This window comes from Epinephelus moara, chromosome 3, assembly GCF_006386435.1.
Source record: "Epinephelus moara isolate mb chromosome 3, YSFRI_EMoa_1.0, whole genome shotgun sequence".
Lineage (NCBI taxonomy): Eukaryota > Metazoa > Chordata > Actinopteri > Perciformes > Serranidae > Epinephelus > Epinephelus moara.
The window spans coordinates 32,090,572-32,118,165 of NC_065508.1; the positions used below are offsets into that span (position 1 = coordinate 32,090,572).

Consider the following 27,594-nt stretch of genomic DNA (forward strand, 5'->3'; position numbering starts at 1 on the left):
TTGCCAGTGTTTAAGCGCTACAACAGGTCTGCCATGGTTTCTCTGTCTTTGGCTTCGTGGATGCTCCCCCATGACCCTGAATATGAACAAGTGAGAGAAACAAAAAATCCAAAAATGGAGGAAATTACATCTTGTCATGTTTATTTAAGTGTAAGGCAGTGTTCTACTCTGACAAAACAGTAACAGATTTTCAAGAGGATTCTCCTAATGTAACATTGGTGTAACTTAATAAAAAATAAAAATAAAAAAAATAACATTGCCAATTTGTAGTAACCATTCTGAATACAACATTACAGTGTACAAATAGCTGAGAATATAAATACAAATTCTTTGACATTTGTTCAATATTACACTATAAAAAACTACATCATCTGACATTTAAACCTCAGACTGATTGAACATTTAATGCACAGTAAAATGATACAAGGTGAAAATACCAGTTTATTTTTTTGACATATTTCAAAAATCCAAACAAAATCAAACCACGTTTTCATTCCTCAAGCTTACAGTGATGAAATGATGAAGTGCACCATTTCATTATTGATTTTAAAATTCACAGGTGGTCAAAGTGTTGGAAAATGAAAATAAAAACAGTAACAGCATAACAAGGCCCAATTGGCTCTCAGGTCAGAGGCAAACAAAGCAAATGTGAGACTAGTAGGTACGACTATTTTTTTTTTTTTCCTCGATTCGTTTTCCTCTGCCGTTTTTATATATTTTTGCTCTGGCTGTTTCTTTAACATCTTATGTAAAGCACTTTCATACACAGGGTAACTGCATGTGAGATGAGCTATAGCTATGCCTTGCAAAGCTATCTACAGTATGTAAATGAAATGGCAGCTAAAGATATGATGCAAAAACTATTAGACCATTTGTACATTTCCTATACATGCTTATCTGTTCTAGGTTGAGGTGAAGAAGAGATGGTTAGATGGTTTGAGATTACCCTTAATACAATAACATCTTAATGTGTTTCAAATAAACCCTGTGAAGGTATCAAGAGGCATCTTTTATACTGTGGACTGAGCTATTTCTCTCTGTGAATTGAGATATTCTCTCATTGTCTCCTAACCCCAATCTGTCCTAACATGAAGCTTACTGTAGTAAAGAGAGGCTGTGAGAAAGCAGTAAACACAAACATAAGCCGGCACTTAAAGCATACATGTGTTTTGGGGCAATTGGCAAAGTAAGCAAGACTTGGCTAGCCCTGTTTGGCTGAGCTATGGAAACAAGGCTTATAAATACCCATGAAAAAAAGTGTGACATTACCATTGAGACCTGGACACTGAGGCTACATATGAGTAGAAACATTCTAGTAAAATTCAATAGCTTAATGAGATGAATCTGTAAGTGTTGTCAATGCAAATTAAACAATTACTTGCTTAAACACGTTCAATACACTGACATGTATGTAGCCTGCGTGAAATAAGCAGCTGTTACTGTGCAAACACAGAAAAAAAAAACCTTTTGACTTCCCCATGAGATGCCATGTAATTGACGCAGCATGATGGCACAGCCTCCACATTTCAGAATAATTCAAATTTCATCTCATGTCCTGTTCCTCACAGTGTATAACATTTCAAATGAATCCATTGTGCTAGTAAAAATTAAGCAACAATTACTCCCTTAGATGTAACATAAAAGCACTCATTAGCACATATACATGTTATCCTAACACCAAGAGCCTTTCAGTCAAAAGTTGCCTTGGGGAGTTTGTTACATGTCACATCCCTGATCGGTCTCGTTTCACTGAGAACGGCCATGTCATCTTTAGACAGACCTGCATTCACAGGACTCCCTGTATGGGACATTCCTTCCCTGCTAGCCACTGGTCTGCTTTTACCACACTGATTATAGGACTGCAAATTAGTGGCAGCCTTACAGAAGACATCCTCGTCAACATCATCTGATTCATCATCCATCATTCCAGAATAAACAAAGGTGCTATGAGGTAAACAAGAATCTGACTGCAGAGGAAGGTGACACTGCCTGTTGTACAGCTCCGTGTTCTGTGAAATTAAATCACAAGACACTCTGTCTGACACCTTAGAGCAAAGATGCTGCAATTTGCTGTTAGGGCAATCACCGCTGGATGAACTAGAGAATATTTTGTGTTTTACTTGGGTTTGACTGAGACTCTGTACTTTCTCAGTGATTTCCCCATCCGTCAGAGGAAGGCTTAAAGCCATTTCTGACCTTGTTTGCCATGATAAGGCCATAATGCTGCTACTGTCTCTAACCTCCGATGCAGACACGAGTACATTCTTTTTGTAATATGGTGAGGAATCTCTTTCAGAGTCCCTTTCACTTTGAGGACAAGAAACGATAGCAGCTCTGTTCTCTCTGTATGCATCGGGCATATTTAACTCAAGGCTTTCTGTGTCCAGAGACCTACTTCTCCTGTCTAGAGACAACGGATTAGGCATGGACTGACTGACTCTTGTAAGGCCTAGGTGCCTGGGGAGACTAGCAATTGCCCATGTATTACTGATCAGGTTCTGTTCATACAGGTCTAACATTTGATAGTCACATTCAGCAAACGCATCTTTTTGTAGGTAGCTTTCTTCAAATTCCTGATAGGGCGATGAGATGTCCTCCTCCAGTTCCATTTGAATCTGCTCGTCGTATTCACCCTCATTATGCATATCCACTACATCAAATGTGACTATGGTAGGTAAGGCCTGCATATTTGGAGTGAAGGCAGAGTTCGTCTCCAAATCATCCACATTGTCGTGCAAGTTACTCAGCATCTGAGAGTTTTTTGTGTAGTCCACAAGTGCTTGAGAGAAACACACAGTTTGCCCATCATCCAAGTCATTGTTATCGTCTGGAGACTGGGAATTGATATTTTTGTAGGGTAAAGCCACAGGCTTGTTTTCCTCAAGATGCTGCTCTTTGGGTTCACAAAATGTTTCAAAATCTGGGTCGGACGTGCTTCCGAACGATAGGCTGCTGTGCCTTTTCTCACAATCAGCATTTATGGATTTTGTTCTTTTTTCTGTGGAAGCAGGCACATTTCCCCTTTCATCAAATACATCTGGTTCTATATTATTCTTGTTGACTGATGCTTGTTGTTTTGAATTTAAATTACAGTTTTTATTCATGCCGATTTCCTGCTGACCAACCATATTCTGGGCCAGCTCCGAGGCTTTACTGCATGTGCTCGGCATCTCTAGGAAGTCGGGAACTTCATACAGTTCAGGGCTTATTTGCAATTGATTCATGTCTGGAGCAAAGGCGGAATCTGTCCCATCAACTGGCTTGCCTAAATACTCGCACTGTTTTGATCCAGGCAGTGTTGATTTGTTTTCATAATGTGGGCTGATGAGACTCTCATCAGGTGCAAAAAGTTCATAGAGGGCATCACCGCTGTAGCTGTCCCTGGGTAATCTCTCTGCCCTCAGTCTGTCTGTTTTTTCTTGTCCGTCATCTGGTCCTGGGGTAGTTGAATCATAGTAGCCCTCATCACTGTTTGGAACTGATTCTTGATGCTCACTTTGAGGAGTCAGCACGTCAGCAATTGAGGAAGCATCCATGCCACTGGCTTGTTGTGCACTGTTACTGTTAAGTAAGTCCATATTGTGAGAACTTGTCAGGTCAGCAGTCATATCTGTGTGTTCTTGGTTGCATGTGCAGCATATTTCCTCTGACGCATTATTTCCCCAGAAGTCATGAAGACACTCTTCATCCAGATCTTCTGGTGAGGCCATTTCCTCACCGCCACCCTGATAAGTAAGAAAACAAGAGGCCCTCTTTCCCCCATTTCTGCTCCTCTCTCCAGAAACTGTGCTCTCTGTGATGCTGTCATCCTCTTGATCTGCAATAATGTCCCCACAGCCAGTGAGTGAATCAAAGCTCTTTAATGACGCAACATCTCCATAAATCAGGTTTAGCTGATCCGATGAGCCAGCAGGTGTTTCAGACTTCGATATGGGCTCAGACATCATCTGAAGTGTCAGACAAGGCTCGCTGTGTCCTCTTGAACTCTCCTTCAGTTCACTGGAAACCACAGCCATCAAATTCATTTCCTCCATCCTATCATCAAGCTCAGATTTTGGGCTGTCTTGCTCCACACTCTTCTCTGATGGCATCTCATCGGCATCAATACATTCAGGACTGATGGATACATCACATATAACATCTGCAAAATCAGGCACATCAGGTTCAGATCCCAGGCACTCTGTGACATACTGCTTGGTGTTGTCCCGGACAACAGGCACCTCTTTCTTGCAGCGTGGAGAGGACATTGCAATCATTTCAGTTTTATCCAGTCCAACATTTCTATGGTTTCTGTGATACCTAAGACTTTGAAAAAGACCCCTCAAACCCCTTTTCTGCCGGGTAAGAGTCAGTGATTTCTGGTCAGCAGTGGGGTGACTACATTCATTGTGACAGCAACTGTGGAGCTCTCCAGCAGAGTCCCTCTGGCTGTGGTACTCAAAATCTCCAGCAGAGGTGTACCCACATCTCAGATTGTCATCATGACTAACCTTACTTAGCCCATCATGTGTTCTGCTTTTGTTGAGTCCTTTCTTAGAAGACCACTTGTTCTGATTTTTACTCCTTCCTCCGAAAAAACTTGGTAAAATACAGATACCTTTACGAACTCCAAAAAATGTCAGGGCAGTCCTCCTGAATTTTCCGGATTTCTGGGATTTCACGGCAGCATTCCTCGTATCTGGCTGAGGCTCTTCCGTGATGTCATCAGGGCCACATCGGGAAAGCTGTGCAGAGGCTGAAGCCGAATTCTTAGTGTCACTTGGTAGCTCGTCTACCTTACAAGAAGCCATGGCTGCCACGTTTACAAAAGTAGTCCAACGGAAGGCATAGTAGCTGAATGTTCTAAATCAGCTGATTGGATCGCTGCAGTGACTTTGTCCTCCATCTGATATGAGACCTGTACTGAGAAAGTTGAGACCAAAATCATGATCGATTAAAATTTAACATCTGTCACACTGATATGAAGCATTCAAAATTAAGACTTTGAACAGTATTTCACATCATATTTTCACCTGAAGTGAATAAAACCCCTGATTTTCCTGTAGAGCTGCACAACATGCAAAAAATATCAGATTGTGATTATTTTGACAGATATTGCGATATTAGTCACAATTTTATTGGGAATGGTGATTTTTGCATTTCATGAAATACGACAATGTGATTTTTGCTGGGTTATGTACCAATTGAGTATGTTCCCTTACACTTAAAATATGATTTGTAGACCAGGGCATCTCCGCTGCACCACAATGCTTTTTTTTTTTTTTTTCCCTATTTGTCTGCATTGGTCTTCATAGCTTAGCGCCACAAAAGGGTGTAAGCTTCTTGTGAAGATTGATGCACTGTTAATCTTGCAGTCAAGTATTTTATACCCATAATGCGTGGTTGTGACCGTCACCCACCCTCCCTGGAGACTAGCCTAACAGCCTTTATTGGAAAAACTTCCTAATATGAGCCAGAGAGGGCCGTGATACACCAAAGTGTGTCAAGGGGAAAGTAAGGAAACAAGCAAGGGGGAGGGGGCAGGTGCTTAAGTCCTGAGTTATATAGTGACAGTGCATGCGGAGAAGAAGGAGGAAAAACAAACAAACAAATAAACAAACAAACAAAACAAAAAAAAAAAAGGGGAGAAACAGGCAGTGTAGCTGATGTATTGTGGCCTTGAGGTGGTTGTGCTCCATGCAGATTATCAAAAATAAACACCACACCACCTGCACCACAATGCTTCATATATAATGATATGTTGGGACACATTTTACCTTTAACACAAAAGTTGCAGCTCTTGCGATTTGGATATTGCATTTGGCCATACTGTGATTTTGATATTGTTTCAATTAATTGTAGAGCCCTACTTTCCTGACTCCACACATTTTTTTATGCCTCTGTGTGGGTTTTTTTACTCGCACGTAACCTGCCCTGGTGTATTTACTTGTCAGGGTGTCTATCTGCTGTGGCCTATTTTGTGTGTGTTTTTTTTTATGTATTTCTTTGTTATTTTGCTGCATTATTCTTTGACATTGGCTGTTGCTGAATTAGATCCAAGTAAGCACAATCTCTATTAAGATATGTGAGCCTTTCTTTTGTCAACAAAAGCCATATAAATAAACGCAAGAACATTTGTGCAATATCAATTGTCATGCCACTTTGGCCAGGACTCTTGTTAATAGGTAAAACAAAAATTAAAAACTGTGCCCCATCTGCAAAACTACAGAGCAGTGAGATGAGCTTAGAGGAATACTTCATCCATAAAATGATGATTTGTTAATCAATTAGTCCTACCATGTAACCTTGAATTTGTGAAGAAAACTTTGTTTTTCTTGCATGTCTTCATGGAAATGGTAACCAAATTGATTGAGGACCACTTTTAACAACAACAAAACTTTATCAAAACATCTGCTTTCAAACTCTCACACAACTGGTGCAGTATAATAGTCTCATTTATCTAGTCGTATGCTCAGTTCTTCACAAACGCATGTATTTTCATAAAAACCTTACTATCTAAAACTGAACTGAAAGTGTAAACTGAAAGTATGTTCTTTGCAAAGCCAAACTACAATACTAAGGATTTTAGTGAAAATGCATGTGTCCCCAATCAATCAATAAATCAATACCTTAGCTGTTCGCCATGGAGGCATGCAAAATCTAGGCAACACTGCATTAATAAGTGATTTACAAATGGTCATTTTTTTTGTGGGTGAAGTGATATTTTAAACTCCTTTACATCATCAATCTAAAGCATATAGGCCTAAGCAATTTCGTGCATTGTTTTGATTGGGTTTTTTTGTCATTTAGTTTTGATTTTTCATCTTTGCATGTACATAATACTGAATCTATTGTCTTTGTGTGGAACATTTGTGAGCTTTTATATATATTTCTGCAAGTATGTTACCTATATATTGATTTGTGGGAGAATAAAACTAAAATAAACCAATAAAGTCAACATTACAATCATACACATCTAAACTAACGTGCACGCCAGAGATGATAGAGACAGACTTAAGTAAAGCTATCCATTGCATTTCTGCAACAACATAAGTGACTGATTTAGTGTTAGACATAAAGTTAAACTCGTGATACTGTAACTTCTAATTTAATGTGAAAGCCCAGGTGATAACGCAACAGGCTACAGATGTTCAGGTCGCTCTGCCACCACCATTCAGACCAGCGGTGGAAGGTGGATCAAAGAAAACTCAAATATGTACTTAAAATATGAGCCTTAGCATATAAATAATAGACACTTAAACTAACGTTGACCTCAGCCCAGCTAACAGAGCTGGTGTGAGACGGCAGCTAAACTAAAAGCCACATTAGCACACTGAGGCGATGGAGCTAACAGAGTCGTAGGTAAACAAACTTACCAGCTAAAGCCCAAATGTTGCAGCACGGAACTGGTGTTGGTTTGTCGACCAGCAGACGAAGTCACCTCTCAGAGCATGGTGTCTGCTAAAGCTAACTTTAACTTTGGGTCACTGCATTTAGCGTGTGGTCGCCTCGGGCCCCGGAGTAGCTTTCACCAGACACGGTTTCATTTGTTCCCAGCCACCGTTAGCTAGCTGGGGTGCTTGCTAACAACGTTAACCCCACTCACCAGTGTTTGTCCTGCAGTTAGTGGCTGCACTGTGAGTCGGACACTTGCTAACGGTTTGTAACGTTAAATCTCACCGCAGCAACACGGTCTGGTGTAAACATGCACACCAACTACACAGGTGTTACATTAATGTGTGTAGTTTAGCCACGCATGCTGATTTTCACTGGGATGTTCACAAAAAGCCAGCGTTTAGATGCTGGATGATGATGACTTCCTCTCCCGACTTCTCAGGTAATTACCCAAATCTCCTTTCGTGACTCTCCGCTCGGCGCACGCTTGTGACGCAACACGTGTGTAACGTGTGCTTTATAACATGATAATAACAATTCACTCCTGTTATTCTAATCACTCAGAGGAAACTGAATTAGTGGGTACAAAGAGATCTGACCTTGAAAGGTAGAGTATTTTTTTTATTTAAGGCTGAATGAATTTCTCAGCTCAAATATGTAGCTCTTTGTTTACATGTCGACAATAAAATCAGTGAAGCTGTTGACCAGATGCTCTTTAACTCCACCTGGAAAGGTTTAGCCTATCAAATTATATTTGTTACTGTGTTGTGATGCATAATTATGAATTTGGGTGCTTAATTTCCTGGATTTTAGCACCCAAATAATACCTTTATAATTACCTGGGCTAAGCATTTCTTTAAAAAAAAATCTGTAATTTCATTTCCTATTACATTTTCTTTGACTTTGGTGGCCTGAGACGTATATTAAGTTGAAATTATAATGTAGACAGACTCCCTGTGAATTTGTGTGTCTGTAAATCTGTATTCCATACACAAGTCCCTTTGGCTTGGTCTCTAATATATAAGCACAACTTCTCAATATACAGTTGTCTTATTTGGAATAATAGGGACATCTTGCTTACAACCAAAATCACTTTCTTTTTTTGATATGGTTTTAGAATCAGAGTCTGCTGGGGAGTCAATTGCTCAAGTGCAGGGCGCTATTGTTCCATTCATCCATCCATTTTCGTAATCTTGGGGGTTGCAGGGGGGCTGGAGCCTATCCCAGCTGACACTGGGTGAGAGGCAGGGTACACCCCGGACAGGTCGCCAGACTATTGCAAGACTGACATGTAGAGACAGACAACCATTCACACTCACATGCACACCTACGGCCAATTTAGAGTCACCAATTTACCTAACCCCAACCTGCATGTCTTTGGACTGTTGGAGGAAGCCGGAGTACCCGGAGAAAAACCCACGCTGACACGGGGAGAACATGCAAACTCCTAGGAATGAACCAGGAACCCTCTTGCTGTGAGGCGGCAGTGCTAACCACTAGACCACCATGCCGCCCCAGGGCTATAGTTCACCTGTTCTTATCTACAGTGTCCCAGTAACCTGCAGTGACTTTGCCGTAGTTTTTGATGTCGTTCCAACAGGCATCTTAATAATTCTCAGGAGCGTAGTTAGGCCTGCACCCAGATACATATCTTTCCCCAACCCAGCTGACCCCCAGTAAAAAAAACAAACAAAAAAAAAAAAATTCTCACTACATTCCTAAAATGATAATAGAGCCAAACCTGCCCTATTTCTCCATTTCATATGTCATGGCATATTGGAATCGGCCTGTAAATCTAGGGAAAAGGGAATGCTATCTCATAAATACCTTATCACAATGGTATCATTATGCTGATAAAGAATAATCTATCGTATGCTTATATGAATATTTCCTTTCATTACCATTGCAATAATTATAACTATTGATATTATAATTTATTTTCCTAAACTTTATGCTGTTAATTGTTTTTGCACACTCACCTAACTCTGTGCATGTACCTATTTAATGCACATTTGTGTGTATATGTATGCATGTGAGTCTGTGTGTGTGCGTGTGTGTGTGTGTGTCAGCATGTGTTTGCCTGTTTTATGTATTACATCATGTGTAGAGATGTGTGGGGGTGTGTATGTAGCTATTGTATATGTGTTATTGTTCTGGTGCTTGTTTGGGGGAATCAGTTAACATGCTAATGGCGAGTCTGGATTGGTGGCCAGAAGGAGGCCTAGCCAAGACTGTGTGACCCCCATATGTATATATGTTCTGTGCTGTGTGTTGCTATATGCTGTGTATGTCATTTGCCTTAATAATAAAAATAATCTTATCACAAATAGGGTCAAGGAGATGCCCTTCAAAATTATTTATTAACAGATGAAAAAGACATAAACACAAACTGCTCTTTCTGTGGTGAATATTCAGAACCAGTTTTTCATCTATTTTGGCATTGTTCTCACAAAAAGAAAATCTGGCAAAACCTTTTTTTTATATCATTTTGGGAAATGTTTGGTTATTTGGTATTTGGTCTCTTAAAAAAACATGAGAAAAGAAGACAGACAGTTTTCATAGTAAATTTCATGATGATGTGATAATGTACAAACAAAATATATATAAATTTAGCAATAAGCCTGATCTGATTGATGTGTCATCTGTGAAATAGGGGAAAACACCTTTTAGAATTTCTTTAAAATGTAAACTTTATTTATTTATCAGAGCATAAACATCAGAAAATGCCAGGGGGAGACGCATACAAGACACAAGACATAATATAATTAAATAAATAACCAAAACACAATAAATTAAAAATGAAAGGGAAAAAAATGTAAATGGATAAATGGTATCTGTGAACCAGTTTTAACAGCCTTTTTGTTCAAAAAAGCAACATTTTTTCAGTATAATTTTTTTATTTTGTTTATGACAACAGAGGTGGTTTGATGATGGTTTGCTTCTGTTGAACTAGACTCATTGATGTGATATTCAGATAGAGGCAGATAAGGTAAGCCACAAAAAGAAGAGTCTCTTAAAATCAGTATCACCAAAGATTCAGTTTTCAAACCTCAGTATACAGAAAATAATGTCTGTGTCCATGACTTGTTTCCAGAATCTCTTGAGGGAAATCAAAGTACCAAAACAAGTAAAAAAACATCTTCAATATGAAGGTCACAGAAGGAGCGAGAGAAGGAGAAAGCTCAGGATGGATTGTTTTGGTTTACGGTACATAATGTGGGAAAGAATCATATATAAAAACGTTTTATCATCAAAATATTTGTCTTCTATACACAACTATATACATACATTTACAGCAAGTCTCATGTTTTTGTACAATACGCAATATGATGCCCTTTTCAAGATTTGAGAAAACTTAATGCTACGGTAAAAATCACTGTGATACAGTGCACAGTCTGGTATTATTTACAGTGTAGATCTACTGAGAGAGAACGTTTTACAGTGCAATTTTGTATTTACGCCCCGCAAGCAAGCATCAAACTGCTTACTCACTCTTGTACTTTTTTTTCAGTGCTGTTTTTCAAAGTGCTTTTAAATTGTTTTTTGGTCCTCTTCATGTTATGTCCTCCCTGCTGGTGTTATTGCTGGTCTTCTTGAAACCAAGTGTTCCTGATTTTTTGTTCCATTTATGTTTTTGACTGTCGGACATCTGTCCACTCCATTTTGGTGTTTTGCAGCGCCTGAGTCTTCTTCTCATCCACCTGCACGTAATCCACTCGGTGCTCGTCAGACAGAAAGGGCTTCTGCTGGACATAGAGAGTGAGAGAGGAGGGGAGAGTGAGTGATATGTTTCCAAAATCAACATGGTTCTGCTTTACTTGCAGAACACGCACTCTTGTTGCACTTAATGTATCACGCTCCTGAGTGTACTGTAGAACTCTTGATGTACAAATGTTTGGGATCATATCTTAGATCATCCATTTCTCTGTGCAAGTGAGGTGCACAACATTAAATCCTTATGTGCCATAGTAGTAGCAGTCTGGCATCACCATTGGCATTTTTACTCGTTGAGTGAGCACTGATTTGGTCATTTGAATTGTAATAATGCGGGTCAGTGGAGCCAATAGGTGAAGAAAAATGTAATGATATACTCCAAAATCAAAAATACATACATACATACTTAACTGTTGTGTTATTTATCAGTCTAGATTAATTTGGTGTGAGCTCCAGAGTGTTGGGGATATCAGCCATAGAGATGTCTGCTATCTCTCCACTATTATGGAACTAGATGGCACTCTAGCACAAAGTGCCAAAACAATGCTTAGATAAAGAGAGATTCGGCTGGCTGCTCTGTATATACAAACGTAGATCAAAATCTTGTGTCGGGTGCTCGTGGAGAAGGGGAAACAACAGGATTTAAAAAATATATTTGAAAAACTCAACAGCAATGTCTCTTTCCAGAAACCATGACCCAGTTACTCAAGATAATCCACAGACCTTGTTGTGAGCATTTTCATGTAGGAACTATTTTCTTTCTACCAAACTACACTTGTCAATGGGATCACTGTGCAGGGGGAAGTGTGCATCTACTGCTGGCTCACCTAGCACCACTGAGCTAGCTAATATTCCAGGTCAGCCGAGGAGGACGCCATTAATGAGTACAAGCCTGTCAGTCACGAGTAGATGCACACTTCCTTCTGTGTGGTGATATGGTTGGCGGGTGCAGGTTGGTAGAAAGAAAATAGTTCCTATGAAACTGCTCACAAGAAGGTCTGTGGATTATCTTGAGTAACTGGGTCATGATTTCTGGAAAGGGACAATGCTAATATGTCTCTAAAAAAAATAAAAAATGTTGGCCTCTTGAGCACCACAAGCAGAGTTCCATCTAGTTCCATTATATTATTCTGTATTATATGAAAGAAGGCAGACTTCCCTACGGCCGGTATCTACAACACTTGGCAACTTAAAAAAAACCAATCTAGATTAGTAAATAACACAACAGGTAAGAGGAGAAATGTAATGTGTATTTTTGGTTTTGGGGTGAAATGTCCCTTTAAGTAAGTCTGAAGTAAAATCTTTTACAATGTCAGATCTTAATAAAGTGCAGTTTTAGGTGTTCTCTATCCCCGTCAGACAGTGACTTCCTCTGTTTCCCAGAATGCCTCAGCAACATCCACCGCTTGTAGCATTCAGGTGGTGTAGGTAGGAAGTGATAGTATTTGAAAAGTAACAGCAGCAATATCAGAGTCTTGTCCAGTTAAGAAAAATAAAGAAGTCTGTCTTCAGAAGCTTCAGTTGGACAATGGGACAAAATACTGAGTCTGTACTTAAACATGGGAGATACTATCTTTTATTTAGGGTGCCTGCTGTGCAACAGAAGGCACACTATATATTATTTGTTAGGCTTCCGCTGCATTTTTTTTGGCACACTACATGTTCCACAGTGTTGCCAATGCATTTGCAAAAATACATCAAAACATGTGGAATGATCAGAAAAGGTTAGCTGTGACTTTTCTCAGAGAACTGCCAAGTGGTTTCACAAAAATCGCAAAAAAGCTGTGATAAATTTCTCCATAGAAAATAACGGGAAACCGACATGGACAGAGTTCAAAACCAGTCCACTTTGGGACCATAATAAATTGCCATACTTTGACATAGAAACATGATTAAAGGTTTAAACAGCTCATGAGACTTGGGACTTTATTGAGCCTAATAGGCATTTTGATAACTTGCGTGGTTGTCACGAAATCATAGTTTACATTTCATGATGTGTTTCAGCAGTAGCAGACACCCAGTCAAAATTTCTTGTGAAATATTCTAGTTGTTATTACTATTATTATTTAAATGACAAGCCAGTTCATTGCTGTCATCTATCTGATCAAAACCTACCTTCTGCACAGGAGAGGGGGATGCAGAATTGAAATCCAGTGACAGATAGTCAAGGTTCAATCGTCTGGCCCAGGGTTGAACCGCTCCATCAAAGTTGAGGCAGAAATGATTCCTTGACTCCTGTCAGAGAAACAAATAGATGAAGACCTCTATGACTCAAAACTGTTCCAAGATAAAAATTATCTGATCTTGTAACCTATTTTCATATGGGCTGCATTATCAGTAAGCTGTTGATTATATTAAAAGATGGCCTTCTTTATCAGATTGAAACTACTTGTGTTCAGAGTGCATTCACTTGCAGCCTGTCAGCATGTTTTTGAACAACAGAAGAGCCCAGCTCACCCCTACATGACTAATATGCCTTTCTCCAGACTTTATTCTAGGAAAATCAATGAAATATGCACCCTTTCCAGGAACAACCTTGTACAATCACACTGTTTTAATATGCTCACACCCTGCAAGGTCTCCAGTGTGATACAGTGTCTACAGTTTTCTGAGCAGAATATTTTAGAAACACACAGTCATTTTCCACACCCACATTCTTAGCTGTGTGGAGATTCAAGCACAATTTTTTTCACTCAGAGACAGTCCTACAATTATGTCAGATTTAGTTCTTCTAGTGTTCTGTACAACAAAAACTAGTAGAGTAAAGTCCATATTGATCTCTAGGAACATGTTTAGGTTGCATACTGTAGATATTTAAGTCAGCAGTGTTTTAAGGATCCATGCCCACATGATGGATTTAAACTGCTTTGCAGTGTTTAGGCAGCAGATCTGCACAAACAATGTAATCACACATAGATATGCATTTTGTGGGGGAAAGTGCCATTTAAAAAAAAAAAAAATTGGAGCCAGTTCTAAGTGAACAGTGGATGATTCATATGTGGATACAAGCTACATGACAAAGGGAGGTGAAGAGGTGGGCTGACTTAATGAGCCACACAGTAAAGCTATGTCATCATCAGAGCTACTTCCCATAATGTCTAGGTCTAGGACCAAGGAAAACTAAATCCATTGTCAGGTCACATTGCATTACCACAGTGGGGTATTGAAACTAACAGAAAAAAAACATTACTTGATGAATTGATGTCACTACTCTAAATTTATGATAAGTGCAGTCTCTGATAGAGAGGTGCTTGCATTATTATAATTAATGATCATGTCAGTCTGTGGTATACATTACACGTGCTCTGATTAAACTGTGTTTTCACTACTATCAAAGGTTACCATTGGCGTGCAGTTTGTGTCATCATCTCTTGGATTGCCCCCATTTTCAAGTCTTCTTTCAAGAGGTAAACAGTTCACTGGAAAGCTACAATTACACAATAAAAAATAGTCAGAAATTATGTCAGATTAGCAACCAACTAGGAATGTTTATAAATAGAAACAGAGAAGCAGGATTTTATCCTGAGCTGGGTCAGCATATTCATAACCAAGGTACAAATTAGACTTAAGTTGTTAAAATTTTAAGGTAAAATCTGAGTTTTCATGAGATCTAAACAAAATGACAGTCACATAACCAAAACACAAGAGCTTGCAATTACACTTTGTGGACAAAGAGGCCCTTTTCTCTCACCATGATTCAGTCATTGCTCTGCTCAAAGGAAGATGAGTGGGACATTCTGTGATTGTAGAGAGGCCTCTCAAGTCAAGAGGTGGAGGTCGAGCTGCAAGAAAAGGCAAAGTTAATGGACTGGTTGTAATTCTCTAATGTGCCACGGAAAGGTCAGTTTTCAAACGATGACGCATATTAAAGATCATTGTGCAGAAAAGTCTGTGTATCTGATATCTGCTTGAATCCTGTACTGACATTTCATTATCATAGCCATAAAATTGAACATTAAACTGTCATTCTTTTCATCCATTTTATACATTTGTAAATCATGTTTTAAGTATAACAAAGACCACATAATCAAAAGCATCATGAAGACCCGCAGTCACAGAGTTGATTAGCTGAGTAGATATAAAAGCTTAGTTTTCCACAAAAAAAAAAACATAACATGAACCAGTCTGGGCAGTTATGACTCTCACCTCTCCTCAAGCGAGGCTTGAGGTGGCGGTGAATTGGAGGCGGTGCGAGATCTCCAGGTTGACACATTAGTGTGGTGAGGGACACGGAGGACTTAACGTTGTAGTTTGTATTGAGGAAAGCGAGTGTCCCAGGGCTCATGGGTATATAGCCATCAGATTCAGTGGCAGAAGCAGAGGGAGACGGGGAAGCCATGGGGACATATGACTCATCCTGGTAGCTCTGAACTCGTGTGGTATTTAAAAAAGGCTGCTGAAAGACAGAGCATCATGTGGTGAGACAAGCACACCATTTTTTGTAACTATCATTTGCTAAAACCACAGTGTGCAACCTGTATGTGCTTACAGCATCTTTAAAATTATTCTTAAGGCATATGTTTTATTGTAGGAAAATGATACCACCACTCAGGGTGCTAAAGTAGAAAACTTTCCAATCCGACATTTTAATGAGTTAGATGTCTGTGCAGTAAATATGAAGCTACAGCCAGAAGCTGCCCATATGGAAAAGAAATAGAAAAAACTTATAAGAAGTTCCATCACCTTCAGTTTATGTTTTATGTATTGTGCATCATATAAGGCTTATATGATTTAGTCTTGAAAGTGGCCACTTTTGCATTTTTTTCATACAAGAAAATAAAAAGAATTACATAAGAATCATGTCAAATCTATGTATGCGGTATATAAGGAAAGTACATGTCAAAGGATGTTTTCCATACATGTTACATATATTTTTTGCAGTTTTTCCTATATGTCTGTTTTAAAGACATATGCTTTACATATATGAACAAATACCATTATATATATGTTTTCTGTATGTAAAGTCAATATATTTTGCAGGGGAATTATGCTTTATTTATATGCTTTATATAAGCTCATTAAAGGTAAAGTTCCACTGATTGTCACACACCTGAGTGTGTGAAATTTGTTCTCCGCATTTGAATCATGTGGTGATCTAACCCCCAGTTCCAACCCCTGATGCTGAGTGCCAAGCAGGGAGGCAATGAGTCCCATTTTTATAGTCTTTGGTATGACCCGGCCGGGGATCGAACCCACGACCTCCCAGTCTCAGGGCGGACACTCTACCACTAGGCCACTGAGCTGGTTATATGTCATTTAATAAAAACCAGTAGGCTATAAAAACATATATGAATATGTACCATTACATATAGTTTTTTTGTATGTTAAGGGATATAATGTCATGATAAACTATGTTTTCTTTATGTTTTTTCTATAAGAATTCTTAAATGTCAGCCTATGAAATTTGAAATAAGATTATAAAAAATACATACTTTATATATACGAATCTATACAGTCAGTTTCATATAAGTTTCTGTCATAAGAAACACATGACTCACATATGAAAGTGACAAGACTTAATTTGTCCCTTTACTACTGCAATTGGATCAAACTGTGTAACAAACTAGCAATGCACTAACTGCTTGGTCAGCTCCCAGAACAACTACTTTCTACCATTCAAATTACATAAATGCAGTCTATAAATGTTGTCTTTCAATACCTGTAATATTGAAAAAATGGCTGTTAGGCAAATTTTTAATTCAACGAACTTTATTCGCAAAACAAATTAGGCATAGTCACTTATATTGACTAATATTTACCACTGCTGAACAATAATCATTTCACATGGAACAGTGTGTTTGTTTTCAACAATCTGAGTACTGAAATTACACAACAAACAACAAACAGCAACAAAGCTCAATTTAAGGGGATGCTTTACTTTTGGCACGGAGCTCTGTGATCTTGGCATTGATTGTGATGCCAATGCTGGAGGGTTGGGTCCCTGCCACCTCTTAAGAGTTGCATCTACAGTATATACATATAACGATTTCTACAAGAATGGGATGAATAGTCTTTTTCAATCTCTGCGTTACATTGAATACATTCGACAGGGATTTTGAATATTTGCTGTGTTGATTTAATTATTTTTCCTAACTTATTGGATATAATTGCTCCTAAAATGTTAAACAATATTACCCATGTAATAATTTTAGGAAAATTAATTAGTTTAGAGAGAAGGATAGATAGATAGCCTTTTATTGTCCCATGGGGAAATTTGTTTTCACAAACTGCCACTTGTCACTGTCACTGTCATTTGGTTACACAAAAACATCACCAACAAACACCATTCACAATACCACCAAACATTGAACAACATATCAATACACACACAATGCACGAACACCACCAGACATGAACAACCGACACATAAATATCATATATGGAGGTTATTGAGTGCAGAGATGGCAGACGGGACAATGATGCCTGGTTTTGCAAAAATGCTAAACTTAGCAACATTTTAACAGTCCTTTGTCATAACATGTTGAAAACCTGCTTTCAGTCAACTCATATGCTTTTCCCTTCAATTTTATTATCAGATTATGTTGTTTCATGTTTGTGGCACCACAAGTAAATCTTGTAAGTATTTTCTATAATACTTACAAGAGTTTAGTTTCACTGATTATTGTCCAACTCATATAAGTTTGATATTACATTTTTCTACTAAGGATATTGTATGTGGAATTACTGTCTATAATGTTCTTATAAGTACCCAAGTCATACAAGTTTCATTTTGTACAAATTTAATAAGGATCTTATATTTAGTTTCACTGTCGTATGCATTACATACAAGTTTCAGACAAAAGAGATACAAACTTTATAAGATTTATCTATATCTTTTCCATATGGGTGTTTAGCTTAGCTTAGCACAAAGACTGGAAACCCAGGGAAACAGCTAGCCTGGCTCTGTCCAACGGTACAGAATCTGCCTACCAGCACCTTTAAAGCTCACTAACATTTTATGATGTAATATACATGTTTGCTTAATCTGGACAAAAATCAGAGCTTAAAAAATAAAAAGTCATGGGAGGTTATGTTTCATTCTGTGCCATTATGGACTATTTCTTTACCAGGTACAGTGACTCTCAGGTATGGTAGACTTCAGGTATGGTAGGCTAAGCTAACCACGTCCTGGTCGCACGAGCAGATTATGAGACAATAGGTCACTGGGCATGGGCACAGACATGCAAAAGACTCCCCCACTTCTCCTACACAGGGGCAAGACACGCAGATTTTTGAGTTGTTCAGCTTTTTTTGTTGTTTTGCATCTCTTTGTAGTCGTTATACATCTGTCTGTGGTTTAGTGCTGATTTTCTGTCACTTTGTAATTGTTTTTTGTTGGTATTTTTTGTCTGCAGGTGGTTTGGCCCTTTTTTGTACAGCTTGTTCTTATTCCCATGTCGTCAAACCAAAACTCAGACCATGGTTTTCTTTCTAAACCTAACCAAGAACTTTTGTTGCCTGAACTGAAATGCAACCGTTTGACCACATTAACCACATGCTACACTGTGCTTCACCCTGAAGACAGCTGTGTGTCAAGTACACATGCTAAAAGGTGGGTGTAACAGAGATGCTAAAGGGTGCCTTTAGCATAAGTATCATATGCCAAGGGGCGTGAGAAAGTGTTAGTATTTAACCACCTGGGATGAATACATGTTATGTGGTCATTTTGCATGTCTTTCTAGTTGTGTTTTGTCTCTTTGTAGTCATTTTGTGCCTCTTAATGGTTGTTTTGCATCTTTTTATTGTCATTTGTGTCTCTTAATTGTCATTTGATGTTTCTTTCTGGTTATTTTGGTTCATTGAGTTACATTTTGCAGGTGAAGGCTAGGGGCCCCTGACTCTTTGGGCCCCTGGGCCTGTGCTCGGTAGGCCAGTCCAGTAATCCATCCATGCTCAACTATAGCTTTAGCTCCAGAAGAAACTCCAGGAAGTTACTGTGCCTATGTTACAGATGTGATATATACAGTTTCCAGTCTTAATGGCAAGCTAAGCTAATCTAACTGTCTCCACGCAGACATGAGAGTGCTATCAATCTTCTCAACCAAGTCTCGGCAAAAAAGCAAACAGGTGCATTTCACAAAATGTCAAATTATTCCTTTAAGCATATTTTAGCAAGATCAAATGTTTTAGTTTTTCTGCATTTAATAATTCTCTTACCAGATTAAGACTCTGCCTCCTGTTCCTCATCAATCTGCTTTCAGCATCTCCTAAAAAATGATGTATGATTGAAAAATTAGTTTACATTCCCCACCCTTACAATTGGATACTGTTGGCATGAATCCGCATACTGCACCATCATAATAGCACCGTGATTATGATTAATTTTGTTGGGCCCTGCTTTTTCAGTTTTTGTGTCATGCATACCATGAGACTGCCTGCCTATAGAGGACATACCTGTTCTGATATGGTCCAGGCTTGACAAAGAGGTTCTCCGGAGAAGTAATGCAGTGTGGTTTGAGAAATGCTGTGCACTCGTTACCCTCGGCCTATGAGCTCCTTCATCACTGAGCTGCTCTGGCAGGTGATTAGACTTGGGTGGCAGCGGAGGAGGTGTTTGTCTGTCGCTCGTTGCCTCGAACGATGCAGGAGAATAAGGCTTGTCAAACCGAAAGACACTTGTGGCACAGTGACGTAGCGGAGAGGAAGAGGATGATGGTAAAGCCATGGAGGTGCATGGAGCGCTTAAAGGGAGGTTAGACAACCTTCCATGGAGGAAAACAGATGAACTGGGGCTGGCGTGACAGATGGAGGATGAAGAGGAGTCGGTGTAAAGAGGTGATGGGACAATGTCCCTGACAGCAGCATCATCTGATGACTTCTGCTCCAGAGAGATCTCAGAGTTTGAAAAGCTCTCATTTCTGCATATATGGAGAAAAATGAAAACACAGTATTTGTTAACCATGAACTACTGCTATCATTTTGTGTTGTGCCAAAGGTGTTACTCATTGTACATACCTACATACACTCCCTGTCTCACACTGTGAGAGAAATAGGTAGTCCAGTGGGTGACTGGAATCTGGTTGGCTTGATACAGACACTCGGTCAGCGCTGTCGGGTGAAAGATGAAGGGAGGTCGGGGTGTGAGGAAAGCCTTCTTCTGAGCTCTCTGTCGAAAATAAGCAGAAACAGAGAGGATTCAGTTTCTGAAATGTTTCAACCACAAAGGAGCGATAAGAAAACTGCCAACATGCTGACATCAGGGGCTAGCTGAAGCATGCCACACAAAACACACACTCACATATCCTCCAGCCTGTAGTCGAATGTACTGTAAATGGAGCAGGTGGATTTGAAAAGAGGAAAGCTTTTTTTGCAGGCACCTTGAAAGTAGACATATGTGAGCCCTGTTCCCTCTTTTGTTTATATATCCTCCAATCTTTTAGTCAGATTGGCTCTCGCTCAGAAATTTGTTTCATTCCATTTCACTCAAGGCCAAGGCTGAGTCAAGGCTCTCCCTGCAGAACCGTGTGTATGTGTGGGGGGGGGGAATCCAAAAGACTTTGCATGTTCTCATGAAACATTTGCTACCCTTAATAGACGTTTGAGTTCTCCTGTGGGTGCAGAACCACCTTTTATAGTCCTTTGCAAAAGTGATGAGGCGCCATCGCATACAAGTCTGTTGAGATGCAGGCAGTACATTCTCTGAAAACCTTTAATTCAAGCAACATAACATGATTCCAAAATTCTACAAAACCTACAGCAACAATCTGCAACACAGCGTTTAGTGTTTAGAATCTATTTTTCGACATTATAGTCAGCTACTTGTGCGTGTGTTTTCCGAGAGCATATGAGATTTACAGGAACAAGCGGGTCAGCCTATCAGCAACATTGCTCTATCTCCCTCACACAGATGATAGTGTTCTAACAGACAAGTCTTCTCACGAAATATCACTGTGGCTATGCAATCACTGGAAGCAACAGAGAAGCAAAGGTCATATGTCAAGAGTAATCATAGCAAAGTAGGTGTAAAGACAGAAATAACAAGAATACAGTGGTCACAGGTCAATTCAAGGCAAAAAAAGCAGCACTTGGTGATATACTAAAGAATGACCCCACAAAAGATGATATTTCATTCTGTGTAGCCCTAAAGCACGTTCACGGAAGTAATAGGAAAATTTCATTATTTATCTGATAATTGGAAAGGGACCTCAGCTCCCTGTTGATCTGCTGCTTTCTGGTCTAATACAGCTGCAACATTTTGAACTGTTGGAAACATCTTGTGTACACAGTCAACACTGATGTATGATAATATATGTGGTCATGTTTTGTCCTCCAGTCATTAAAGCATTGCTTGACTGGTGCACTAATCATCAAATTCATTTCCATTTCAGTAGCACTGTGTGAAAAGCAACTGTCATTAAAATATTACTATACTCTTAATGTTTACATTTTAAAAAATAACGCAACATTCACTTGTAGTTGTTGTTGTTGCTGCTGCTCCTGCTATAGCAAGAAAACCAGATATGATTGGTATCAAATGGTTTTAACCACAACGTGACGATGTGACACTGTGTGGGTTTAGGAGCTCACTTATAGAGAAGCTTATCTGAGACACCAAAGCTCTGTATCAAAACACACTACGCTGAAACTGCTGTTAAGTTTTAGATTTTTCAGCTGATTCAATGTTTTTGGAGTTGATCACTGCGACCACAAGCAGGGATCACCAAGGGACAGATGATACAAGAACTCTTCAAATCTTGATTTTCCCATAAAATTTGCCCTCAGGTGTTTTTGAACGTAGAAAACATTCAATGCTCTACCACTTTGCTTAGATAATGTAAATTACTCAAACCAAGGATACCATGGCAGTATTCCAAATTTTGCTTGAAAATGGTATATTCAGATCCTTTAGTCACTAAAATTTTAAATACTGTTCTTTAGGTTTGGCAAAGCATGCATGAGTGTGTAGTAATCAACATGTGTGGCAGATTTACACTTTCTCAGTAAAAGCTTCACTGTAGATGCACGTTATAACAGTTCAGGCTGTTCTTATGCACTGTTTGTACGTTTTCCTATGGAAAATAATGCACCGAAATTTGCACATACCCCATGTGATCACGAGCCAGTAGTCTGTGTATAACCCAAGTGCTGGGATGGCGGCAACCAATGCGCTGATGAGAGTGAAGAAGGAAGCGGCCCCCTTAAGGAGGCAGATTGGGGTGCTGTATGGGTCACAAAACATGGGACTTTCCCCAGGAGACCAGTTTTCAGAAGCGTGTCAAATCTGTGTGAACTTTGAGTCACGTTAAGGTACGTTGTTTATTTTCCTTAACCTAACCACAGTAACTTATTTGCCTAAACCTTACCTCTGTAACTAATTTGTAGGATATCATACGTACGGTTGTATGAGGATACAATGAACAATTTGAAATTCTGGGACTTTTGTGTTGAAATATTATGTGAGTTGTCTGCACCCGTATGTTTGAACACTAACTAGTCTGTGAATCACACAGGACCAAATAAACAGTTTGTTCAGACCTCATTCTAAAGTTTGATTTTCAGTCCACCACTTCCTGTTTGGGGTTAAATGACACCAATTTCTCTGGACCAGCAGGGTGAATCTATTAAAATACAGCTTATGATTGGGATGATCTGTTATATACCATCACTTTGTGATTATTAATGAGACAGGTATGTTTCAAAATTCTTGCCAAGTGCAGCTTTAACACAACTGAATAGTAATGTGTATTTACCTGCGTCCTCCAGGCTCCCAAACTGGCAGATTTGACTGATGCTACTGATCCAGCTGTTCATCTCCTCCTCAGTTTTGGCCACCAGGTAAAAAACACGAGATGAGGTCTTTACCACAAAGAGGTGCTTCCCATGGAAGTCTCGCTTTATCCTAAGCTGCCCGTTGAGCATTTCCACCTCGCACTCTTTCAGGTCGATGGTGCGGATTGGCTTTTTGGAGTTCTTGCTTTGATAGTACTCCAGCACATCAGGATTGCCGCTCATGCGACCTCTTCGAAGCACAAACCAGCGTTTCCTCCACGCCTGCAGGAGAAAAAGAGCCAATAGTTCATCATGGAGTTAATCTCAAGGTTAACTTCATCCTTTACTTTGTAATATTATTCACAGTACCACATCATTTTAACAGTAACGTCTCCCTCTTCCCCATCACCACCATTTTATTAGTCATGACCAGTCATGGGAATTAGATCACAGCTCCTGCTCACAACAGCTAACTTTGCAACTTTAGCTCCTTTTTTTGCTTTTGATATGGTCAGTAAGCGGAACCTCAACTCAAATTTCCCAGAAGTACAGAGAAGAGGAAGTTCACTGTATTTAGCAGAAATGTCTAACACAACGAAAGAGGTATTTATACAGTACTTGGTCACTTTTTGTACTGAGGACTTACTGAAAACTTCATACTAAAACTGTTAAAAGGTATTCATAGCTCCACAGATCTACTAACGCCTGAGCCCTCAGTGGGTGCCAGTCGTCATACCAGTTGTGTGGGTGTCATATTTCATATTTAGAAATTACAATGAATAAAACACATCATATGAATAGTAATGTTGGATGTAAAGATATCGTTTTCACACTTGGTTTTGTGGCTTTATGTTCATTGTGAAGGTGGAGCCTCGCCTGACATTTATGTGGTGTGAACTTAAAACGCTTTTTTTCGACCCCTACATGTGGGTAATCCGCTTCTGCACAAGTCAGTTGGTAATTTATGTGTGTTTATACCAGGAAATGGTTAGACACGCCACACGTACCGCCAATAAGACTGCCAAGTTTAAGAGGAAACCGTAACTAGACAGATGGTTATTGAATATGGAAAGTTTTAGCTTTGAAAAATAAGTTGTTTTGTGTATAGGTGCTGATGAGTGAAGAAGTGGATCCCCTTTTTTTTACTTTGCTCTTTCAGAAAATAGAAACCAGGTGAGGACAGGGTTTCACTGTTTTCATTAAAGTGAACTTCCAGTCTTGTCCTTATGTTACCTGCAGGCTAAAGCCCTTATTTCCCCCAACTGTGGATATGATGTATGTTTAATACAAGACCATGGCTAACAAGGAAATCACAAAACCAAAAAAAGCTGAAGCTTCAAGCTGAAGTTTGAAGAAAAAACAATCTTAACTCATGGTTGTGTTACTAGTTTACTACTAATGGTCTTCCTCAGCAGATGGAGTTTGCTTAGTCATTATTATTATTATTATTAATATGGAGCGTGGACTGGTGGCTGGAGAGGTGCCAGTTCACCTCCTGGGCCGAGGTGCCCTTGAGCAAGGCACCGAACCCCCCAACCGCTCGAAACGCCTGTCATGGGCAGCCCCACTCTGACATCTCTCCACTTAGTGCATGTATAGGTCCTGTTTGTGCGTGTATGTTCAGACCTTTGTGAAACTGACAACAGAGTGAAAAAATTTAATTTCCCCTCGGGGATTAATAAAGTATATAAAATTAAAACAAGGAACAAGGAAGACCATGTAATGTGATGAAAAATCTGGAAAATGCTGGTAGTTGAGTTTTTTTTTTCTTTTCTTTTTGCTGTGGTGGCAAGACTGTCTTCACAGCAGACATCTTGACTTGTCACAATAAAACCACATTACTAATAATATTAATAATGGCTCTGTTCTATTCAAGTGTCCCATGAAGCCATGGCAGCGTGAGGGAATGTCACAAATGACTATCACCTGCCAAGGCCATATTCGTGCTGATTGTAGGCAGTGCCCGATGTGATGGACATGAAAAGCTAGCAAGCTAGCTATTGTTAGCTTGCTAGCTTTTCATGTCCATCACAGATGGACTAGCTAGCTCTTGTTAGCTAGCATGCTAATAAATACAGTGAAATATGATGTTATTGGTACATTTTTCATTTTCTTACATTCCGTGCCTGTCACCCGACTTACTGGAAGCCAGGCAGCATCTTTCTTGTTGGGAAGTTTGTATTTTTCATGCCAGTTTCATACAATATCGGCTGGTTAAACACAGCAACAATCTCTGTCTCTTCCACACAAATGTCTTTGCTACTGGTTGGTCAAGGTTCACCAAAGTTTAACTGCCACACGATGCAAAGATGCGAATCGGCTTTGCCATTAGAAGCGGATGTTTTATTTGCAACAGTACTGGCAATGAATGAAAGTAAATGGGAGGCGAATATTCGTCAGTGTTAATTTCACTCGTGTGACCGTGCCCTGACAGTGAGCCAGAATAAACAATAACAGGACCCTGAAAATGAAGGAGCTAAATTGAATTCAGTGGCTATTGATTATATTATTCACACCTGTGCTGATATGTTCAGGTGTTTTCAGTGAAAAAGGTCATGCACGTGTATGTTATAATGTTGCCAATATCTATTCTCAAAAGCCTTAAAATGATTGTATCAGCACTGCGTGTAGTATAATACAGTAGATGTCTATATACATCTAACTAATTTCTAAGATTTGCAATAGTTTCTCATCCAATATATTCATTTTACTGTGTGACCTTGAGGAGTGGAAATTATTCATTTTTTTCAATTCTAAAAAGACATGGCCATAATGCATGTAGGTCTCTATAAAAGAAAAACAAGCTCTTGTGGGTAAGGGCCAACTTCACCACACACTGTCGTGCACTGGACACAGCAGACAACCATTAAATGCACATTTATCGTGGCAGAAAGTGGAAATGCACCGCTGACAGAAAGCGAGACAACAAAAGAACACTTCTGTTTCTGTACAAGGTGCCAATGTCAAACCAAGAAGCTTCAGCTACATCCAGCAACTAAACAAACAACTTTGTGAACAACACTACAGCGCTGGACATTGTTTTCTTTATGCTTGCTGCTGTCTGAACATTTTCATTTCATGTGAGGACACCACAGAGCGAGATAAATTTGACCATGATAATTAAAATTTTCATGCTTGACATTTGAATACTCAGATAGTCAGATAGTGAGCCTGACCTTACAACACTGATAAACATGTATTTACTTTATTCTCTGGTATCAACAGGATTTGCATAGTGTGCCATAATAAGTTTCTATTTCCCGCTCCAAACCCCATCAATGCACACCTCCACCCACCCTTTCCCTGCACTGGTGTTGACAACTAGCCCTCCACCTCCTCTGTTCGTACAGAGGAAGTGCAAACAGCCATCATAAAGCTAGACTATTTCTGCTTGTCACTTTAGTCTGTCTGACTGCTGCTCACATTACTTCCCATGTTTCACAATGCACGCGCTCATCACACAAACACATATACACAGAGCAGAGTGAGTGGCCAGCCCAGCGTCATCACATGACTCCCAACAACCACAAAACACTGCTGTCCATGTAAGCAATAACATATACTTGCTTTAGGAATCTATGTCTGCCTGAGGTACATCTGCAGTTTGTGACATATTGTTATTGTCATAAATAATAGCTGTTGTAGCTATGAAGTGCATCCACAAGCCATAACACAAGAGTGAGGTGTTATTATACAAATGAGGAAGATGATATAAAGGAGACTGAATTACGGCTCAGTTTAACAAAAGCTGTACTGTATGTTTCTAAATCATCATTCCACACCGTGAGACACACACACACACACACACACACACACACACACACATATACACAAGGCTCTACAACACAACCTGGCATCCTACTGCTGGCAGAGGACATAAACAAGTGTCCGGTGTGTACCCCTACTCACAAATCTCTTTAGTTTCTTCTCCGGGGGAGATTTAATGAGCCAGCCTGTGCAGACCACATCCCCAGCACTCATCTTGACTGCAGAGCGTGTCGTCCGTCCTTACGGCTGCTGCTGCTGCTGCTGCTGCTGCTGCTGCTGCTATGAAACTGAGAGCACTGCGAAGCATATCCTGTGTTCTGGTATTCAGCCCAGCCACTCCAAAAGGAGGAAGTCGAAAAATTGATCACACTGACAGAGAGAGAGAGAGAGAGGGAGAGAGGGAGAGAGAGAGAGAGAGCAGGGGAGGGAGGGTGAGAATTATATGTTTATTTTCTCATGTGCTCGGGGGCAAGTGGACGGAGCCGTTGGCTTAAATACTACACATGATGAGGTTTGACAGGTCTGAGGATTAAGTTGTATTGATTCCTGTAGCATACAGGGGCTGAGTCACACATGCTGCAGAAAGATCTTATCTTGGTTTGTGTTTAATAAACATCATACTGATTTCATTTTGCTGTCATAATGTGCTTCATTTGTTTGTTTGTTTGCTTGTATAATGTGGTTTCTGAGCTCTACAGAAACCGGAAGTGGTTTGAAGTGGATTCAAACATAGACCTCCTGCAAATCTTTGACACTGAACGATAACCTGATAAGGGCTCATTTCCATGTGAGGCTTCAGGGAGGTATCAGTGCAGATAGTAGTAGTGTCACTAGATGTTTGCTTTTCTTCTCAGCCCTTGTCAAAAGTAAAAAGCATAAATTAGGGATTAAGCTGCAATGTATTGAACAGGTTTGGAAACTTGATCTTATGTTATATTCACACTTTACTTTTGAGTAAATGTGATAAGAAAGGTTGTAAAAGCAAACTTACATACATTTAAACTCCTTATACAGTGAATAGTTTTATGC

The 27,594-nt window shown here is 39.5% G+C and overlaps 2 protein-coding genes across 6 annotated transcripts; both read right to left on the reverse strand.

The window, feature by feature from the left end:
* Positions 1 to 129: 129 nt before the first annotated feature.
* On the reverse strand, positions 130 to 7,831 carry LOC126388007 (APC membrane recruitment protein 1-like). 2 transcript variants are annotated; one of them, XM_050040885.1, is made up of 2 exons: positions 7,356 to 7,831; positions 130 to 4,897 (listed from the first exon to the last, which is right to left on the reverse strand). In XM_050040885.1, the coding sequence occupies exon 2, from the start codon at positions 4,788 to 4,790 to the stop codon at positions 1,689 to 1,691; it is 3,102 nt and encodes a 1,033-aa protein (XP_049896842.1). In that variant the 5' UTR covers positions 4,791 to 4,897; positions 7,356 to 7,831; the 3' UTR covers positions 130 to 1,688. The 2 variants fall into 2 exon arrangements, with proteins under 2 accessions (XP_049896842.1, XP_049896841.1); XM_050040884.1 differs by having other exon boundaries at positions 130 to 4,902.
* Positions 7,832 to 9,715: 1,884 nt separating this feature from the next.
* Positions 9,716 to 26,851, reverse strand: gab3 (GRB2 associated binding protein 3). Of its 4 annotated transcripts, none has more exons than XM_050041426.1 (10): positions 26,707 to 26,851; positions 22,779 to 23,079; positions 20,044 to 20,194; positions 19,483 to 19,946; positions 19,246 to 19,295; positions 15,235 to 15,484; positions 14,780 to 14,870; positions 14,431 to 14,515; positions 13,204 to 13,323; positions 9,716 to 11,120 (listed from the first exon to the last, which is right to left on the reverse strand). In XM_050041426.1, the coding sequence occupies exons 1-10, from the start codon at positions 26,776 to 26,778 to the stop codon at positions 11,001 to 11,003; spliced, it is 1,704 nt and encodes a 567-aa protein (XP_049897383.1). In that variant the 5' UTR covers positions 26,779 to 26,851; the 3' UTR covers positions 9,716 to 11,000. The 4 variants fall into 4 exon arrangements, with proteins under 4 accessions (XP_049897383.1, XP_049897381.1, XP_049897379.1 ...); XM_050041424.1 differs by having other exon boundaries at positions 9,716 to 11,117; positions 15,235 to 15,481; positions 26,707 to 26,793; XM_050041422.1 differs by having other exon boundaries at positions 15,235 to 15,481; positions 26,707 to 26,793.
* Between the last annotated feature and the right edge of the window lie 743 nt (positions 26,852 to 27,594).

Coding starts and splice junctions, on each gene's coding strand:
- gab3 (XM_050041426.1), bottom strand. CDS start 26,778: ATGAGTGCTGGGGATGTGGTCTGCACAGGCTGGCTCATTAAATCTCCC. Junction 19,296..19,482: donor CCTGGACCATATCAGAACAG/GTATGTCCTCTA, acceptor ATCATTTTTTAG/GAGATGCTGAAAGCAGATTG. Junction 13,324..14,430: donor ACACAAACTGCACGCCAATG/GTAACCTTTGAT, acceptor TTTCTCTGACAG/GAGTCAAGGAATCATTTCTG.
- LOC126388007 (XM_050040885.1), bottom strand. CDS start 4,790: ATGGCTTCTTGTAAGGTAGACGAGCTACCAAGTGACACTAAGAATTCG.